Source organism: Vicugna pacos, chromosome 4 (genome assembly GCF_048564905.1).
Source record: "Vicugna pacos chromosome 4, VicPac4, whole genome shotgun sequence".
Taxonomy (NCBI): domain Eukaryota; kingdom Metazoa; phylum Chordata; class Mammalia; order Artiodactyla; family Camelidae; genus Vicugna; species Vicugna pacos.
Window position 1 is genome coordinate 44658171 of NC_132990.1, and position 21015 is coordinate 44679185.

The 21015-nt window shown below is 41.7% G+C and overlaps 1 protein-coding gene and 1 long non-coding RNA gene across 8 annotated transcripts in view; one reads left to right on the plus strand and one right to left on the minus strand.

Annotated features, from left to right (window-relative positions):
* LOC140695856 (uncharacterized) overlaps positions 1-9751 on the minus strand; it is an 89977-nt gene extending 80226 nt beyond the window's left edge. The window contains exons 1-2 of the long non-coding RNA XR_012071686.1: positions 9506-9751; positions 1681-1813 (exon numbers count right to left, since the gene is read on the minus strand). This is a non-coding gene — a long non-coding RNA (uncharacterized lncRNA). The remainder of the gene's footprint in view (positions 1-1680; positions 1814-9505) is intronic.
* A 1923-nt stretch (positions 9752-11674) lies between these two features.
* Positions 11675-21015, plus strand: part of TLE4 (TLE family member 4, transcriptional corepressor) — a 137133-nt gene continuing 127792 nt past the window's right edge. For 4 of the 7 annotated variants that reach the window (XM_072959644.1, XM_072959645.1, XM_072959650.1 and 1 more), the window contains exons 1-4: positions 11675-11814; positions 12655-12752; positions 13867-13930; positions 15106-15150. In XM_072959644.1, coding sequence (XP_072815745.1) covers positions 11770-11814; positions 12655-12752; positions 13867-13930; positions 15106-15150 — 252 coding nt within the window. In that variant the 5' untranslated portion in view covers positions 11675-11769. Of the gene's footprint in view, positions 11815-12144; positions 12359-12654; positions 12753-13866; positions 13931-15105; positions 15151-21015 lie in introns of those variants that run through there. The other 3 variants (XM_072959646.1, XM_072959647.1, XM_072959649.1) reach the window with 2 other exon arrangements.

The following is a 21015-nucleotide window of genomic DNA, read 5'->3' on the forward strand; positions in this document are numbered from 1 at the left end:
ATGCCCTTCCCCACAATGAATTTGGAAGGTCCTTTCTGTTTTGACAAAGCTTGGCTTTCCAGACTGTATTGACTTGCGACCAAAATCCTTCCTTTGGATATCAGAAATTGAATCTTAGCTTTTTTTTTCCTCTTTTTGAACCATTTCTATAAAAATCCTAAACTTCCAGGAGGTATGTTTTTGGATACCTCTGGCAGAATGGAGAAAAATCCCAGTTTCAGAAAAAACAGAACAAAAAAACAAACAAAATCAAGCAGATCCAAATACTGCTCCCAAGAAACAATGAGCAAAATTGAATGCAGTAAATTCTAACAGAAAAACAAAGAATGAAGATGTTTTACTCATTCCCACAGCCACTCCTTGTATCTCTGAAGGCAGGATTTGTAACATTGACTTTCTTGGCAATTTCCCACCAAAAACCTAAATTAGATCTTCATTTTTCAAGGGGCCCACTGTGGATGTTGACTTAGTAGTTGACCTCTTTGCCATTCCCAAATTGATAACATCTCCCCCACCAAAAATAACCCTGGACCCCCGCACACTTCTGTATTTCTGTGTTGCAGTCTTTCGATGAGGAGTGAATATTTGCTTCTTTTTGCTATTCTAGTATTAGTATCTCATAGACAGAAAAGAGGTTACACAAGAAAATTGTTATTATTATCTTATATAAATGTGACTTTTTTTTTTTTTTTTTTTACTATTACTGGAGCAGGCGAGGCAAGACCTGTTGCAATGGAAGGGTTCTGTGCTGTTACTGAAGTTTTTCTTCCTGGCTTTCTTGAAAAAGAAACTTTATTAAGATGGCTGGTGAGGTAATAGGAGTGGTTTCTCTGGCCAGGTCTTAGCTGGCTGTACAAGGAACAACTGTCTCTAAAGGCCCTTCTCCTGGCTAACCTGTCCCAAGACACTGACAAAGATCTAAATACAAATGTAAAGTAATTGGCAGGTCAACAGTTGACAGCACTAGAAGACTACAAAAGAGATCATAATATGATTGCATTATAATCTTATAAATAGGTAGCAGAAAGTGAAAAACTTATGTGGATTTTTTTCCTTCATATATTTCTTCATCAAAATCTCATGAATTATTTCTCCTTTTTTTCAGTTGTAGTGTTGTAATCACATAACTGTCATTTAAAATATGATTTGAGTCAATTAAAAATTCAAATAAAGTATGATTTAAGGGAAAACATCATATTTCTTTAAATAAGCATTTTGAAGTGTGATTTTTGCCATATGTGGGGCAAAACCGTGTGAGCATGTAGCATTAAATCTCCAGTACACTTGACTTTAATATGGAAGTAATCAAAAGCCAAAGTGAGTGGACGTCTCTGAAATTCTCATTTTAGAAGTTTCTTCTGGATACTACTGGTAAGGTAAGCTATGATCAGTTTTGCAAACTGATCTTTAGGCTCTGAAAATGAATGAAATGTTTTCAGTTAAAAGATTTTCGCTTATATTGGAGGGATTACTAGAGGTAGAACTTTTTTTTTTTAGTGTGTAACAAACTGTTAATGGCTTTCTCTAGCTGCAGGTATGATCCAGTATCTCCTCATCAGTTTTCTCTTCTGTTTGCAATAACTCCTGTGCCTTTACTCTGAGTAGCATTCTCCACCAGCAGGTTAATAGCATGCAACACATAAAAACGGCCAATGAATCTGTTTGTTACAGTCTACTTACTAAAGCTGTGGCTACAATACTCCAGTGCTGAAGTCAGTGAAAAGGCATCATCCAAATACAATCCAAGGAAAATGCAAGCTGATACAGCACAAAGATGCTTTGTTTGAGAATGGCAGAAATTTCCAGCAACTATCTGGAAAAAAAAAATGCAGGATGGGAGGGAGTGTAATCAAATAACAAAACAAACCCAAACTAAAAGAGAATCTTTATAAACCAGCACAAGGACACTTTGTTTTTAAGTGCACACAATGAATTTTAAAGATCTTTGTTCGGAAGGGAAATAAAGTATTATGAAGGACTGACACATTTGATGGATGGATGGTTTCTGAAAAACCACATTATCAATTACTTTTTCCTTGTTTGGCTCCAGTCCAGTAATTTTTATTTGAACAAGCCACATGCTAGCATGGTTTTGATTGCAGGAAGTGACTGGTTGTTGTTAAAGGCTACTATTTCACTGATGGGCTTATCTCTTCCTCCCCCTCCCCGTTCTGATGGCACTCCGATATGAAAGGCACAGCTTCACTTGTTATAAACAGAGTCAGGGATTGTTTGATAGACCCACCCGTGTTTTGCTTTCAGCCTTCCGTGGTACAACCCGGACAATGTATTCAGCAGCGCTTCAGAAAACAAACACTTGAATTTGGCTTGTTTCTGTCTTTGACTTTGATATGAAATTTTGATTTTTCTGGCATTCAAAGCTCTCGTAAATCTAAGTTTGTTAACAAAAAACAGTTGTGAATACGCTATATATACATATATATAATTTTTTACATTAGAGAACTATCTCAAGCAGACCCTTGCTGAGAGAAAAGAATGTTAATGAAACAGTTAACCTAAAATGTGTCACAGATTTCCTCAAACAATTCAATGCCTTGTTCTTGCTTCACATATTTTTCATCTAATCAGAACAAGTCCATTAGAACACTGCTTATTGGTCCAAACCTAAGAAATAAAGCTCATTAAACTATATTATTAGGTATTATCAATTTTCCTCTGTAATTAAGGAAAGAATGGGGGGCAGTCATCAGTGGGCAGGAAATTACCTATGAAATCAACTGTTGATACTCATGGGGTGTGTTTGTGTGTGTGTGTGTGTGTGTGAGAGAGAGAGAGAGTATCTGCTATTCATGATAACTTCCTTTATGATTAGATGTTTTTGAATGTTACCATGCCTGAAACTTAAAATATTTCTAAATTCCCAGGGAAGTATGTTGACAATAGCTTCTGGATAGTTACTTGAGTATGGTTCCTAGTTCTGTATTTTAAACATTGATTGTAGTGATTATTTCCTTTGGTGAGAATAAAAAATAAAAAGATGGGCTTAGAGACTGGGTCATTTGATTATTCATCAGAACATGAAAACAATTTGAATAAATTAGGATTTAATCTTGTTCAATGGAGGAAATATAAATTTAGCAACCATTTGCTGATTCACTGGTTCATATCAAAATTCTCCTAAACAAGATCCCAGAGCATAGCGAGATTTATAAAATGTATTATTAACCACAACTTACTCCCTGAAAACAAAATTGAAGAAAACAAAAGCTATTTTATATCAGAATTATGTATCTAAATGTTGTACTCCTTTCTGACCTAGAAAAGTATAGTTTGGAAACAGCAAAAAACAAAAACGAAAACCCTTCTAGAGAAACAGTCCTGGGTTTGAGTCTTTATTCTGTGATTTGCAGGTTGGGTGGATTTATGCAAGTTAGGGAACCTGTCCAATAGTTCTTGGGCTCACTTTTAAAATGAAGATGAGATGGAGATTAAGGCACTATATTGGGTCATTTAGATGACAGTGCCTGGCACGCTCAGTAAATGTTAGGTACCAATGTAACATAGCTGTGAAATAAATACAGGTCCTTCCTAGGCTATAACAGAAGGCCATGAGGCAAGACTCATAATAGAAATCAGAGGCTTTCTAAATCTGGACACTCCAAACGTTAAAAACAAAATTACGCAGCTCTTTTTATCACTATTTAAATTTCCAGTTGAATTGACTAGTTAGTACTTATTTTGGCAATTCCTCCTCCCTTAGCTATGACTCTGTATATATTTGGTTTTAATAATTAGTAAAGTTCTAGTTGTGCATGCAGCAGCTTTACAGATAATAAAAATTTAATTAAACTTACTTTGATGCAACTTTGATTATAAATTTTCCTAAGCATTGCATAAATAATTCAAAAATGTATGTGACTAACATACTTCATTCAACAAAAAGCGCATCTTCAAAAGCTAAGTGTCAACCATGGTTGTCTGTGTTAAGCTATTGTAAACATTCTGTCCTAGACCAGATAGAAAATATATAGTTAGGATACTTTTGCCAGTGTAGTTTTTACTATCTAGGATTTTTACAGCTTAGGGTAGATTTCTGAATCTGACTAATTTTTACAACATGATGACTCATATGTTTACTGTTTTGAGAGCAGGTTGTGAGAGAACATTGATGGCTACATAGCAATCTAAATGCTATAAAAATGTGTCTAAATGCAATTTGCAATAAATATTTGACAATTCTTTATTTTACATTTTCAATATCTTATCAAAATATACATGACAATTACTATCATAATAAATCATTTTCTACATGATTAATTTAATATCTTAAAATTTTCAAAGAATATGAAATCCTCTAAGGACTTAAAAACAAACGTTTCCTTTAGAGAAAGCTTAAGTACCAAATTTCTTAAGTTCATAAAGGAAAAAGAGTCTATGCTGCTGTTTAAATTCTTGATGAACATCATTCTTGGAGATTACAAAATTATTTCCAGCATGGCTTTCCTTTTAAAATTCTTAATTTCTCTTTAGATAAATTTTAAAAGTGCCTCGGTTTGGATTACAAACTGAGAATGGAGAATGGGTGAGCAAAAATTTGTCAGATTCAGAAATCAACCCTAAGCTACAAAGACACCTCACAGAAGTAATTGTACTGGGGGAAGGTATGCCAGTCATTCCATTGGCAACTTTCTTGTGAAATCAGGGGAGATGAGGAAGGACTAGACTGCTAGACTGAACAATGGCTGGGTGGTGTCTACGACTGAGCAGTTTAAGGGGCAGCTCTAGTGGAGTGGGAAGAAGTGGAATCTGAAATCTCAGGTTTGATTCCCAAGTCGCTTGTTTCCTAGCCGTATAATCTTCAAGAGGCCATTGGTTTCCCTGAACATCAGTTTCCTCATCTGTAAAATGGGATTTTAATACACATGCATCCTATCTCTGGCTGCCTTTACATACCACAGGATGTAATTATATGTGGCAGTGCTGTATAAACCCTCGTGGTCCATACAGAGATAAAGTATCTAATGGTCTCTCTTGTGGACATATTTAATAAAAATCTATAATGAAATCATTCAAATCTTGCTCTATATAAAACCAAGCAGTGAAGGTGGGGGCGGGGATAGAGTGTCTCCATGAGTGAAAATATCCCAGAATGTAATTTTTTCTTAAAGTCATAGTGCACTGGATTAGATATTGCACTGTGAATGATGGCTCATTCATGCTATTTTACAAGGATTTCTATTAAAGGAAGTCATATGATTTACCAGAACTGTTTCAGGCTACATAATGTTGAGGACAAGTCCTGAACTGAATTATAGCAGTGGGAGCCCGCATACTACCATTAAGATTATAGACCCTTAACAGTCTTGCTCACTTTATAAGACAACTGATCAATTTTCAACAAAATGTGTCTGCTTCCACTTCCCCCAAATAATATTCATTCCAAAAGTGCATTTCTTTGGAAGAAGGAAAGAAAAAGTGATCAAGCTTAGCAGATGCTGCTGAATCCAAATCCACTCTTTCTACATGACCAATGCAAGTCCCAAATTATAAAACAAAACACTTTCCAAGCTGCAAGTGTTTGCATGTAGCATGGAAGGGTTTAGGGATCATACCTCCTTTATGGATGAGACACCATATGGACGAAATTAGAAAGGTTAAAAAGAGTAGGCCAAGTTAACCATATCATGGTTGATTGTGAATTTTCACAGTTCCAGGGAAAACAGCACTGGACTTTCACAAATTATTTTCTTGTACAAAGCAGTATGGTATTTAGTTACACTTTCGTACACCTACCCCATTCCCATGCCACCCATTTCAGAAAGTAAATACAGTTTTTCTCCTGTAATATCTACCCTGCAGGCTGCTGTGATCGTTAGCACGAGTGAGAGCCTGTGTGAAGGGATGGCAGGAGCAGCTGAATAGGTGTGAACCCTGCTGCTGTGGAAAGTAAACGGACTCCAGTTTAAGCACCGTTCATTTCTCTTGAACTGCGCTTATCAAGCCTTCCAAGACTCTGAGGTTGGGGGCTGATGGGAGGAAGGGAGCCAGGTTTGCTTCCTGCGAAGCCTTGCGAATCCCTGGGTTCAGCTTTTGCCCAGTGGCAGCTGCAACACAGTCATCTTCTTCATTCACCCTCCACCCTTATTTTAGCAACAGAACATCAGCTGGAAAAGGAGTAAACCATGCAGGTGGGTTGGGGAGATGCTTAAATTGTACACTTTAATTGAATACTCACTTGTGGAACTCAGGTTTTATACAGGTATGAAAGGAGGTAGGAGTCAGAAGTTCTGAACTGGGCTTCAGGGCTTACAAGCCGTAAAACCTTGGGCAAATAACGTCTTTCTGAGCCTCAGCTGATTAATCTTTAAAGTGGGGATAATAATACCTTGTTTGCTTAAAGGTAGGGGAATGGAGCAGAAAAAAAATCTCTTAAAGGTCTTTTCTAGGGTCAAGGAAAGTAAAGACAACATGAGTTTTTTCTCAAGTAAGAGGGTCATTTTTAAGAGTGTACTTCTTAAATACTATTTGCTTTATTAGTTTGGAGTATAAATAAATTCACTGCTTCTTTGAAATGTTCAGACCATTAATAGTTCAGACTAGCTAGAAATGCAGGATCTCTCTCAGACACTCAGGACTATTACTGAGATAAGGATGACAATTAAAGACAGGATGCTACTTATTATCCTCACACACTCAGCAATTTATCCCAAAGCATCCCATTAGTGCCAGGATGAGTAAGCTGAAAGGGGATTCCTATCTTCAACCAGTTCTTTCAGAATGAGAGACTCATACTCTCTGCCTGTGGGACCTGGGTCACCTCCTCCGAGAAGCCTTCCATGACCTCCCATCTAAACTAGTTATATCACTCCAGTCACTCCTATGCTCCCCAACCCTGCTTTATTTCTCTTCATACCATGTACCATCACCCTCACATTGTGCTGCTACTTGTTCGACTGTTTGTCTGCCTCCCCTGATCAGAATGTAAGCCCCAAAAAGGAAGAGACTTTGCTTATGTTGTTTACTGTACCAGTCTGAGTCCAGTTAGGAGGAAAAGCACACAGTAATTTGAACAAGGAAAGTTCAGTATAAAGAATTATTAACTATGAGAGGAAATGGGAGTAAAGAGGGATTGGTGAGTAAGAGGTAAAGAGAATCCTAAAGAACATAAAATAGCAGATACAAGGAGCAGCCATTACCCTTAGAGCTGAGATACAGGACTCAAGAAAGAGCCTCCCCAAAACCCACACACACCCTATGATTTAAATCGAGACCTTGCTCCAGAGGGTATAGTTGGAGCTGATGGACCCTGCAGGAAATCTGCCTTCTGAAACTTGCCAGAAACCCACATTCCCGACCTTACTGGAAATCCATCCACTAAGATGCCGGGGAAAGCTGTTCAGGAAGATGTCTTATTAGCGGCACTCAACTCCAAAACCACTTAAGGAGGGTCCTGGAGGAAGCTGCTGGGTGCTGGGTGCTGATTGCCACCTGTGCTGTGGAAGCCTCCTGGGCTTGCACACCAGAACCAGAAACCTTACCTTCTGTAATGTCTCTCCAGCACCTTCTATTGACAAAGCTTTGCTACCAGGGGCAAAACCAACTATTTAAAAGGCCCAGATCCATTTTCACAGAGCAGGCAAAAAGGATGGATGCATTTGGAGCCGAGAGGCAGTAAATAAAAAATAGCCATTTACTGCTAAATTCCCTTATCCTGGCACATATTAGGTGTTCAATAAATATTTGATGGAGGAATAAAATTATTTACAGCGTATAACCTAAGTGAAAGCAATATGCTTGTTTTGCATATCACTTTATGATTGAAACTTCCAGGCTTAGCTTCCAACCTGAATGCTGTTCCGGAGCCCTCTTCTCCCATCAACTGTGAGACAGGGATAGGACAAGCCCTCAAGTGACTTCACAGCCTGGCTCAACAGTTCCAGGGGAACTGCAATGAGAGAAGCACAAACAGACAGCAGAAGAAACTAAAGTAGCCGTGAGCCCCACTCACTTTTTGCATTGGGGCCCAGGCAGGGCTGTGGGTTGCTTTACTCCGCATTTTCCTGAGACATCCCTGTGAATTATGCAGATCTGCCCCATGGTCAGAATGTGAAACATCCAAGTGCTATATTTTAAAACTGTACCAAATTTAAAAAGATAAAGAAACACCCTGATTTCTCCAGGCACTCTTCTGTTGACACAAATTGTCAAGAGAGATTAGGAGAACGGGCCCTATTGCAAGTATTTGATATTTCCTAACAGAGCATTGTTTCTCCTTTGTTCACTGACCCTTTCAATAGCTCTTCAAGTTCTATTTTTAGGATTCTTATTCCCTGTCCTGGGAAATAACTGCGTGGAATTTTCATAAATATGGCCTAAATGATGCGGAAGCTTTCTATATTGACACAACATGGTGTTCACTCATTAATACCATCAACAAATATTTACTGAGCACCAACTATGTGTCAGACATCATTCCAGGCATTCGGAGCAAGTTTGTGAACACAACCAGGTCCCTGTTCTCATGGAACTTGCTAACATTCTGGCTAGAATGGATAACATAGAACTTCCTACAGAGGCACTATGGGTAATTTAACAAACTACTGAAATGCTCCAGTGGGAGCAAATAGCCAACCCTAGGATAAAACACGGTTGTTGCTGGTGTTCTTAGATTCACTGTCTTAGTGTAGAAATTGCATAACTCAGGTCTTCTAATTTTTGGTTCTTGGGAATGTTTCAAAACGGTGCAGTCCAATGGAAATATGTGAGCCACATAAAGTAACTTAAAATTTTCTAGCCTCTGGGTTAAAAAAGTAAAAAGAAACAGCAAAATTAATTTTAGTAATATATTTTGTTTAACCAATTACATTCAAAATGTTATCATTTCCACATGCAATCATTACAAATTATTGAGCTATTTCACTTTCTTTTTTTCCTACTCACTCTTCAAAGTCAGTGTGTATGCGTACCTACAGCACATCTCATTTTGGGCTGGCCACAATTTCAAGTAACAAAAAGCCATGTGTGTCTGGGTACTGGACAGAGGAAGTTCAGAAAACTGCCAATGGCGTCCTCCATTCTCTTGCGGATGGAGGGGAAGATATTTGCTGAAATGAAACATTCTGTGAACTCTAGTTCCAGGGTTTTAGTCAAAAAATTAAAGGAAGGTGAGACCACCATAGCTTTTCTTTGCATCAGTCCTCCAAAGTGCCCAACACAGAGAGAAGCCCATAGAATGTTCTAGAACGAAGGGATATTATTAAGAACGGTGAGCCATTTCCGCCAACGTCTCGAGGTAAAGAAGGCAAAGGACACTCATAAATACTCATCCAAAGCCCAGACCATTAAGTTAGCCAACCTCGCACTTGCCTTTTTCTGAATTCTTTTCCGCCCCCAAAGGTTAGAAGCAGAAAGTTGCGAGCCGCGCAGCTTCCCTTTAAACCCGGAAACAGCCCCCAGCCTCTCCCCTTTTTGCCCCCAAGTCCCTCCCCTAACTTTGCCCCGGACTGCCCCGACCTTTCCAGCCCTTGTCCCCGCGGTGGCAGACCTGCCATCTCTCGTGGCCGGGCGGCCCCCTGCCCGTTTCAACCGCGACAAACTTGACTTGCTCCTCCAAGGAGCGGGAATATGAGAGGCAGTCTTCGTCCCACAGATTGGAGGCGGGAGTATTTCGCGGCGCGCAGCAGCGTTTTCTTCCCAGTGCAGGGGGCTGGTCCTCAGTCTACACTATCGTGAGGAACGACTGACAGTCTGCGGAGTGCGGGTGGCAGCCTCCACAAAGTTTCTTTGGGAATCGGGCGACCCCTGCCCCTAGGCCTCCAGCCACGCCCTGAGACTCCACGGTTACGCCCCCGCGACCCCGGGTCAGAGCGTCCCGGGTAGCTTCCTTACAGAACTGCTTGGGGGGAGGGGCAGCACCGCTTCGGGGTTAAACGGCAATCACAGCCCCCTCGGGGTTCGGAGAGACGCCCTCCCCACCTGCGTCCCCCGCCCCGGTCAGCGCCTCGCAGCTCAGTCTCCAGCTCTAAATAAGAACAGGGGCCCAAATCTGCGTTCACACGGAAAATTATGCCGGCTCCAGCGGCGCGTAAAATTGATGTGAACCGAACGAAGTGGGATCGGCGTGATCCTCCCTCTCTTGTCTCAACAGGGATTTCGGAGCGTTACACAAGGCCGAGCTTGTCTCTTTAAGGAGACATTGGACCCTAATTAGTCCACATTCCTGGCGCGGCCCGGAGCTAGGGGCCGAGGGTGTTTGGGTTGAAGGGGGGAGGATGGGAGGACGAGACTCGGAAGATCTTCTAACTAGCCTCTAGTCTCACCGTCCCCTCCACCCTCTTTATTTTGCCGCCACCACCGCCACCAACACCCAGTTCTGAAGATGCAGCCAGGGCAGCAGCAACAGCAGCAACAGCCACCACTTCTCCCAGGCCCACGTTACTTTGATTGACAGCCGAACAAATGTTTCCCCGGTTCGAACGCTCGCGCTAAGGAACGTCAGCCAAGGCGAAGCTCCGCCTTGGGCGGGCCATCTCCACCCCGCCTCCGCTAACCCCATCCCGTTCCATTCATTGGTCTGAGCCGCGGACGACGCCCGGCCCCCACGTGGGTTCCAGCCCGACCGGCTCCGCCCCCTGCTTCGCCATTTGTCAGCAATGAAATGATGGGCAGTAACACAGAACGGCGATTAATGTTCAGCCATTTCTGATTGGTTGCTGGAGACGCCTGCCGCGCCGGTGGTGGGCGGGGCGCTCGGAGAGCGCCCTGGAGCGGTCGCGTGGCGAGCCGGTGATTGTAGTCAATCTGGCCGAATCCTCAGCCGCGGTCGCCGGAGGCGGACTACATCTCCCGGGATGCTCTGCGGTCCCTCCGCGGACGGTTGTGAATATGTATCAGAATGTTAATGATTAGCTGCTGCTAAATTTGGTCAAAGAAGTCACCTACACTGAGCGTGTTGTTAGAGCTGTTCTGAGCGGTTGTTTGGGCTGTTGGCTGCTTTCTTCCCCCTCTTTCACACACTTGTATATTATTTTGAGGTGGTGTTCGCAGAGTTTGAAAGGAGAGAGAATTTTTTAAAAAAGCCGCAAGCGTTTCACTCTCTTTTATTTTTATAATCCCCTTCAATTTGGGGTTAAAAAAAAAAGACAAGAAAACAGGAAGGAAGAAAAATAAGGAAATGAGATTGTGGTAAAAGAAGCTAAAAGGTGCCTTTTAAAGATCGTTGCTGTGAGGTGAAAAAAATCTCCAGAGAAACCATAAAGCACCGCCGAGACCTCTTCCGAACCAAAGGAGTTTGTGTTTGCTTTTAGGAAAGAAGAGAGAGATCATTCATTCGGAGGAATAACAACCAATTAAAAGACAAATAAAAAAAAGTTTGGAGTGGGACGCCGAGCGAGCCAGCGAGCCAGCAAGCGAGCGGGCGGCGCTGCCGGCGGGCGCTGGCGCGCGGAGCTTGCACTTTGCCGGCCCGGGTGAGCGGCGCGGCCGCGGCGCCGGGCTCGGCGGGCGCGTCTCGGCGGAGCGAACGTCGGAGCGTTGCCGCGGGAGACGCGCGCCGGACAATGCCCACGGCGGGCCAGTGACGCCCGCGGGGAATGCGGAGCGGCCCGGCCGCCCGCACCCAGCCGCCGCCGCCGCCGCCGCCGCCGCGCGTTCCTGCTGCCCGCGTCACGCGAGAGCCGGCGGGGGCCGGGACCTCCCGAGCCGCCCCTCGGACCCGGCCGGCCGCCTCCGCCGCCGCCTCCTCCTCGGGGCCATTAAAGCCAATGAGCCGCGCGCCTCTGCCCAGCGCAGCCAACTAAATCGGTTTGGATGATTCGCGACCTGAGCAAGATGTACCCGCAGACCAGACACCCGGTGAGTGCGGGCAGCGGGGCGCGGGCTCGCTAGGCGCCGGGGGATTCCCTGCGTTTCCCCTCTATGCGCCGAGTTAAGTCTTTGGCCGGAGAGGCGTGGAGGGCGGCCGGGACCCCGCGCCCGGCACGGGGAGTCGCTCGCCGCCTCCCCCGTCCGTACTCCCCTACGGCGCGGGGGCAGTTTCGGAGAGAGGGTGCGGAGAGGCGATTGAGTTGTAGCCATTTTCTTATTGTTGTCTTTGAAGCCCCTGGAAGCCGCGCGGAGTCTTTGGCCGTCCCTGCGCCGCGACTCCTCAAGGGGGGGTGGCGAGCGATGGAGGAGGCGCGACTACGCGCCGGGGCGGGGAGGGCGCCCTCGGCGGCGGCGCGGCGGGCCTGGCAGCGGCTCGGAGTGCGGGGCGCTGGCCCCTCGCGCCGCGGGCCCCGGAGACTAGGGAGCCGGCTGGCCGGCCCGGGAGGGTGGCGGCCGCGTGCCCCCTCCTCTGACCTGATCCCGGCCCGACGCCATGGCGCGCGTCCCCCCGACGGGCCAGTTTCGATTCCGGGTGGGGAGGCGGTGGGCGCGGCGTGCCGGCCCCTGGGTGCCTGCCGTTGGCGAGGGAGGGGAGCAGGGTCTCGAACCCGCCGGATCCGGGGAGCACGCGGGGGCCCGGGGCCACCCCGCAGCCAGCCTTGGCCGGGCTGTGCGGCGAGGGGAGGGCGCGGGAGGAGAGTTTTAATCGCTTTTTTGCTTGCCTGCGCGATGACCCCCCCCCCCGCTAGCGCCGCGTGGTGTGTTTTCTCCATCTCCCTGCCTCGCCTGTGATGTGGGCTAATTAAATATTTTATTGTTGTTCTTTAGGCACCGCATCAGCCTGCTCAACCCTTTAAATTTACAATTTCCGAGTCCTGTGATCGGATTAAGGAAGAGTTTCAGTTTTTACAGGCTCAATACCACAGGTAACGATATTGACTTTAGCTGATCCTCCTGTTTGCTTAGCCCTTGTCGTCTCCCCCCCCCCCCACATACACACAACACCCCCACTCCCCCTTTTATTTTGGCCACCACAAAGGTATTATCGTTTTTCCTTGTGGGCAGCAAGGGCAAGTCAAGGCCTCTTTTTCTTAGGCAGGTGTAAAGAAATTAAGCGTTTCCTCCTCCCGTAAATTAAAACAAAAAGACCAAACAATCGAAACTGGTGAGACTTGGAAAACGCTGAGGCCAAACTTCCGATATTGATTTATTAGGGCCAGGAGAATGGAAGGTTGGGAAGATTCGGGGGCCTTTTGACTTCCTTGCTTCTTTATTACTCCGGGCTTGATTCCTTCTTACTTCTTTCTGCCATTGCACTGAAATACCAAGAGCCCAGAGCCCTGGGAATTCGCAAGTAGGCGATTTCATTACTTTTATGTTGAAAAGATGTTTTCATCTTAAGAGACAATCATTAGACTTAGAGTGCCTTTGAAATATTTTTCTTTTCCCTCGATTTTTAATGACATGTTATTCTTATTTCATAAATGCAAGAACCAAAACAAGCTACTGAACCCGATTCACGCTTTGCCCCTGGGTGGTGGTATTCAACTTGTCTCTGTGTTTTGGAGGGAAAAAAATAAGACATCATTCATAAGACATGCTTGATTCATATTTTCATCAATCTCTTCGTGGAATATTAAAGAGAAGAAAACTCCCTTGTGACATTTTGAGGGACTTTTTGTGTTTGGAGATGTAGATATTATTAATGTTTATTTCCTCGTTCTTGTTTTATTAAGTGTATTTAATGAATATTCATTTCTGGATGAGAGTCTGGAGTTAAATTGGCTGGAGGGTTTTTTGTTTTTTTGTTTTTTTTTAGACAAACAAAAACCCCGCATTTGATCCTTGTTGAAAGGGCAAGTCGGGGCTGGTTCCAATCACTCTTTTCTCTCCTGCCTCTCTCAGTAATGAGGGTGGTATTTAAGATTGTTGATTTGGCGTTTTGTAGGTGATGATTTAGAGGAGGGAATGTGTATTTACATTTGAAGGATGTAAGTCAGGAGCTGCATTGTACTTAGATTTCTTTATTTCTTCAACCAGCCTGAAGCTGGAATGTGAGAAACTCGCCAGTGAGAAGACAGAGATGCAGCGGCATTATGTTATGGTAAGAAAACTGTGTCACAAAGTGCGTATTAGTTTGGGATACCAAATCAATAATACGTTCTCATTGCTGGAGGCTGCAGGATAGGTCACTGTCGCAGTGCCAGTGCAGTTGAAGTTGTGCGAATGTGACCATTTAGCAACCTGTAATTCCAGGATGTTATAACTTGCCTCTGACAACCAGCTTTGGTTTGAATTTTCAAAAAGTTTAGCTGCACGGTGTGTAATTTTCTGTGCTTTGTCTTCACAGATTGAAAAAATAAAAACCTCACTTATGTTTTGTTTAGAGTCACAAGCAAAATGTTTTTGTATTGGTGGTTTTCTTTGTTGTTCTATTGCTCTTGCTCCAAACAATTTTAACCAATTTTTCTGTGAACTGTTAGAATTTTAATGTTATTTCTTTTAAAGAATGATGGGTAAGAAAAGACACCAGACACTTTTTCAAATTTTCCCCACACTTTATTTTCTTAGTGTGTGTGTATTTACATGTGTTTTGTGTGTTTTCAGTTTCTATAGTGTTATATTGGTTTGAGGAGTGTTGTAGTCTTCTGTATAACCGATTTGTTTTGCCAGAACATCTGTAATGCCAACTATACTACCTGTTTAAAACAATCAGATCTACTTTTCCTGAAATATTACCAAGTGTATTTTTATGCTTGTTCATAAATGCTCCAGAGTAACTCATTCATTTCCTATAAGCCTTTTTCCTTTGAATATATGAACACGAATAGTGCGCTAAAAATGAGAAACGGAACTCTGAAGTAGCACCACTTTTCTGAACAGTTCTTTCAAAGCATCAGCATTTATATGAGACCCGTTTTTTGTTATTAACTTGCCCGCTGTGCCTAGGAATTAGAGTCCCTAGGGTACCAAATTTTCATCAGACCTTTGTGAGTTATCTGTGATGTATAAAGACAACTGGAGATGTTAAGAATGCTATGTTTGAACTTGATTTTCTTAAGTTTTGTGAGTAATTCTCTTAGATTCTATGTCTTAAGGTGGCTTCTAGTTTGTTAGTCTCACAATAGTGGTAGAGCGTTCTTCCTGATTTAGTAGCATAGGTGGTATGGATATTTTGGTTTAGGTGAGGCTTTTATGTTTGCTTGGGGACATTTTGAATAGACTAGGGAGGTTGTTTGATGAAAGACACGAAATTAATTGCTTTTCCTTCTTTGACAGTATTACGAGATGTCCTATGGGTTGAATATAGAAATGCACAAGCAGGTAAGCTATAGTTTTATAAGCATTTTAAATGGTGATATATGTACTTTAGAAAGAAAATTGTATGTTTTGCAATTTTATTCTGCACATTTTTGTGGTTTCCTGTATTTTAAAAGACTGTACTGGAGATAATGCTATTTTTTCAGGTGTGGTTCCCCATCTTTTTTGCATGTTATCCTAATTTTAATCATTTAAGAATGTGATTTAAACTGAATGCATATTAAACTCTGTACACTCTCAATAGCAGGATGCTAAATTTTTAAATATGTCTTGTTTTTCTTTTGAAAGAATTCATGTATTTTGGACATTGCAGACTTGTCTTATGAAAGCTTTTCTTGGAAAATATTAAAAAGTAAAATTGTAAATTGTTTGGCTCTTTCCTTGGCTTGGTGTGAAAGAATGGATAGAGGGTGAGCTGAGAGGATCAAAATGAAATCCGTGAAGCTACAAAAGAAATTGATGTAAATTCCTTGTGCTGGTCCCCTGAGGCTACTTAGTTGGGTCTTACCAGGAACTGTAACTGTTACTTCCAAAACTTGTACAGAGTAAATGAGCCTGATAGGAGGATGTGATAAGGTTCAACACTGGGTCTTGAAATCTAGCAATTAGTTCAGCCAAAAAAAAAAAGTAAGAAAGAAAGAAAAAAGCTAATGATTAGTTAGAAAGCGTTGAGAGGTATAACTGAAAACAGACTTTTTTTTTTTTTCAGGAGACTGAATAAACTGATTTGGTTTAAGTTTCCTAGAAAGAAAAATAGCATATATATATATAATACATATATATAATGTTTGGCAATAATAATTCTTCTAGGAGGCATTTATTTTTAGTGATCTAGTGAAAGTACTTCAGGTCTGTCTCATCCAGCATTTCAGAGTAAGTGTGTATGTGTTTACCTGCTGGGAAAAGAGGAGGGAAAACTTAATGCCCTTCATTTCTTATTTATACTCACGGTAGATGTCATTACCTTCAAAGTTTAGAAATATGAAATGATCACATATTACAAGGCTTTTACTACTTCTGGATTCCTTTTTGGATGTAGTTAATTGCCACGTATTCGAAACGTAACTCAGATCTTTATTTAAAAGACAACTATTAGACAATAAAGGCAATCAGATAGACAGTATTTGAAAACAAAGTTGGGAAAAAAAGTGAGTTGTTACACTGAGGACTTTTTATTTCAGATACTTCTTTTTACTTCATACGCTGTTTGGTTATGTCAATATTAGCAGTATAGTTTGCTGCATATTAAAATTCTTACTTTGGCATCTTTGCCATTTCTGTTTAGATTAGTAATGTAAATATCTCTTGCTTAAACAAAATTCATCAAGCTTATGGATGGGCTCCCCTTAGTTCTATCTTACAGGAGTAAATTACATGAGAGATATGTTTGTTAATTATCCTCATTACATGTCATTTTAGGTCTGGATTTTGTACATGCCTTTTTTTTTTTTTCTGTCCTCATCCACCACCCAAGACCAATGAGTGTCTTTTTAAAGATTGAACTAGATGATTGTCTTTTTATTTCTCCTCCTGTATCTTCTTTACTGTAACACTTAGTTTCCAGATCCCTTTATACTGTTGACAGTTCTTAGAGGCACAGAGCTTGTATTTGGCTGCATGTATTTCTTTTGGGGGGCAGGATGCAGTATGTGAGATCCCTTAATTTTACACATTTTATACTTCTGTAATTCTGTCATCTTCTTGTCCAGCTGGCTGAAATGCCATCCATTTAAAATTGAAGATGGAGTACATTTTCCCTTTTTTTCTCTTGCTTTTAAATTCAATCATATCAAGAATCCTGAGGGCAGTTTATCACATTATGAAATACAGACAGCCCTGCAAACCACCTACTTATTATATTTTCTTTCTTTCCCCCCTTAAGCACAGAGGCATATCTGTCTTTATTTGTTTTCCTAGGCAGACAGCCTTGGTTCCTCTTGGCCTCTCTTCCAGATGCACTCGCTGGATACCCTCGTAATGGAAAGCAGCAATAATGTAGGGAAGTTGCCCTGCGGCATAATTGGGCCTAGTTCTCAAGATCGGGTTAGGCTTATTCACTTATTAGATTTGTGTCTCTTAAGGGTTCAAGAGTAGGAGTCCCCGAAGTCCTTGGAAGTACCCTAGTAATTGGTGGCCCTGATATTTGAAACCTTTGTGTATTTTTTGGTCAATGCTCCTGTTCTTGGCTGCTGCCAGCCACAGAGTATTTATTTTTAGAGAAATTTTTCATTGGAACAGAAAATGATGGCTGTGATGGAGTCATGACTCTGTGACTTAGCAAATTGATAAAAGGCTAAAAGCACAGACAAGCAGTGGTGACAAGCAGGGAGGGGGTGTCCATTGCTTGGCCCCTCCCTTTTCTGTATGATGCTCATCGTCAGTCACCCTGTGTTGGTTCTGATAGAGGACTATAAAGTGAAACCTATGGGGAATTTGTCATTCTGAAATGAAAGCTAATGTAATTAGTACCAATTAAAGTACATTTAGTAAATTGGATTTAATCTTAATTAAGCCTGCATAATGTTGCCAATTTTTAACAATTATGTTTGAGAACATAATTAATTTAAATTTTGGTAACTGAGTAAATAGCATTAGTCTGGTAGAATTAGTTGATTTTTTTTTTAAAGGGGAACTCAGTGACATGGCATGGAATTAGAGCATAAAATATGGGTCTAATTTCTAGTAATCTTCAGTAGGATCAATAGAGCTGAGCAGATGAAGCTGGGAAAAAACCCAAAAAGGTTAAGATGGAGTGTTCTAGGCTGTATTGTGAATTATGTTTTGCCACTGTCTTTAAGTTCTAGCATGAAAGTGAAGATGACAAATGGGATATGGTTAGAAATGGCACATGTTTTATTGTGATGTCATCATAATGAAATTTTTTAAAATGAAAGAACATCAGTTTTTATTTCCTAAGGATTTCCCTAGGTTGGGTTTTTTGTTTTTGTTTTTGATGGGACAGGTGGCCCATGGTTTAGTTGTTACTTTTTTTTTTTTTGGTTGATTGTCCTTTATACAGTGTGACTTCTAAATGGGTCGGTGACCGTGGGCAGAACTGGGTGATGCCTGCAGTTGATAACATTGCTAAATGCTCCTTGTTCCCCTCCTTCACCTGTAATGCTGTAATTAAAAATGACCACCCTGATTTAATCTGACAGTGGCAGTTACCACTTTAAAAAGTGAATGTTGGATGTAGATTAGGAACAATAGGTAGATAAATTCAACCCACAGAAACTGTAGATGGAGATGAACATACTACATTTTGAGAGCATCCTGTGACTTTCTCATAGTTAATATTCTATAATCTGAAGGTCTTTCTCCATGTAAAAAATTTAGCTTAATATTTGAAATTTAGAAATCAGAAAATTTTAGAAATCTCCAACATTTAGAACCTAAAACAAGTGAACACTTCACACTTAGGAAAACATAATCTGTGTTGATGTGTGTTTATACTATGAATATATATGTGTATAATATACATATATATATACAATTATTATTTTTTTCAAATCGGAGCAGAAGAACTCCTGTTTCACTACAAGCCATGTAAATTTTATTATGAGACTTGGGCCACAACCATTTGAGTGCTGCTAAAATATTAATTGAATAGAAATGAAAGGGCCTTGCCAGCTGATAGGATATCATAATCATAGCCTCTCTGGTCGATGGTAAATGATGATAAATGACATTAGGAACCTTTTAGCAAACTGTAATAACTACAAGGAGGGAAGCAGTATGGATTTGCATTATATCTGATACCCTCTAGTACCAAGTGGATTGCCAATACTGCTTGTTTAGCATTTTCTAAGGGCAATAGGATATTGATTTCTGACTTACAAGGAACAGCTCTATTTTCACCATTGAAAAGTATTGCAGGTTGTTAAGAAGAAATTGACTTGAAGAGGCCGACTGCTGCCCATCATGGAGCAAATAAAGCAAAACTGCCGAAGCATGGTGGAGCAGCGAGACGGGCCCTCAGCAATTTGTTGCTATTAATTTACCATGCTCGACAGCAAATCAATCGGCATCTACTTCATCTGCTGGAGAAAATGCTGTCCAGGGCAGATAAAAGGCTCGGCGTGGTACAGAGAATAGACTGGATTGGCCAAAAGGAGGCTGCAGTTAATGTGTAAATAAGTGAAATCAAGGCCACAGTTGCAGAGGAAGCTGTTGTTAATTAGGTTGGTGCTTTTTCGTGAACTATTTTAGAAAGCAGCCGTGGATTTGGAGAGTAAAAAGAGATTTATCGAGGTTGAAGTAATATACGACTGGCGTGGCATTCCAGCCTTGAGTGCACTTGATTCTAGGGTGCAGTAAATTTATTTGGGGACAGCACTTGCAATGGAAGTCAATTTGTTTAAAGTTCTGTTTAGACCAGATTTCCCATAAGAAAACTTTTTTTTTTCTTTTGAGCATTGCTAATTTCTTGCACATCTCTTGTCTTAGATTGTATGTGCTTAGATTTGGAGGAGTAGATGCAGGAGTGGGTGTCTGAGAATGTGGGCAAAAATGTCTCTGTTGTATTCTTATGCAGTGACTTTTTTTCAGAAATGGATGTGATTGAACTCTTGTATAATAATGAAAGTGAATTATCAAAGGTGGGATGTTCTAGTTGAAAGTAACTAATAAACCAATGGAAATCTTGCTGAGCAGAACTTTCTTTTGCTGTATAAACATTAGAGAATTATAATCTAGAGGGGCTGAACACTGGTGGACACTGCTGGGCTGGAAGTTCTCAAGGAGAGATTAAAAGTGAAATTTGGATGATTGTGCAAAAACACTCCAGATACAATTAGGAGAGCATGGCGGGCAGGAGTTCTTGTGTGTTTATTTGTGTTTTTCATTAAGGTTTAAAGCTACCTTTTCTAATTTAAGATTGCTTATCCTTCAGTAATGCTCTGTAATTAATATTAACCAAATGGAGGTTATTGACAGTAATTTTTCCCCTTTCTCTGATTTGGACATTTTGGGATGGAGGCCAACTTCAGGTCTGTTTTCTAAGTCTAAATGTACATAGATTTTTATTAAATTTTTTCCAAAACTGAGAGGATCTAGCATTAGGACAGTTGATACCAAGTGGCAGTGCCTTGGGCAGGACCCATGGAGCTGTCATTTTACCTGTCACAGGACCTTCAAGAGAAGCAGATCTGGAGGAGGAAATTTAACCTGTCAGGGTATGTGCGTAATTAGGAGTATTTTCTGGATAGCGTGGGTTTCCCCCTTTTCTCTTCTTGGATGTTGGGTTCTTAATTTTCTCTTTGTGAGGTTTCATAGAATATCTAAAGATTTTTCACCTAAAGCAGTGATTGTTGAGTAGAATTGGAATTTCCTTTCAGTGACCATGAATATATCTAGCTTGTGCTCATCACTGATCTGGGCACATTGCAAAATTCCTTAATTTTTACAAAGGTCCTAAGAAAGGGATTATGTCCCATCAAAAGATTATTAAACAGAATCAGATCTGCACGAGGTAATATAGATTCAGGACTTCAGATGAATTTACCTGGGAAGATGTTTCCTGGAAGATAAGTCTGCCCTGGGTTGGAGCTTCGGGCCCCAGTTCATTTCTGGAATGGAGAGCTCCTGGGAGGCTGGATAATCCTTGGGTTTGTCCTTGAGCCACCGAACTTCAAGCTTATACCCAGACTCCTGGAGTGTCAGGGCGTTCTCTGCAGCTCTGCATAGAGTCAGGGCCAGAGGCTTGGCCTGGACTCTCTCTCCATCCAGACTGCTTTCAGTGGGTGAGAGGGCAAGGGTTACTTTCATTTGGAGTCTCCCACAAATGGGGCAAGGGGAGCTGCTTGTTTATCAAGATGAGTTTCCTTCCTCCCTGGGTAACCTATTTCTCATTTGTTTACAAACTTGCTT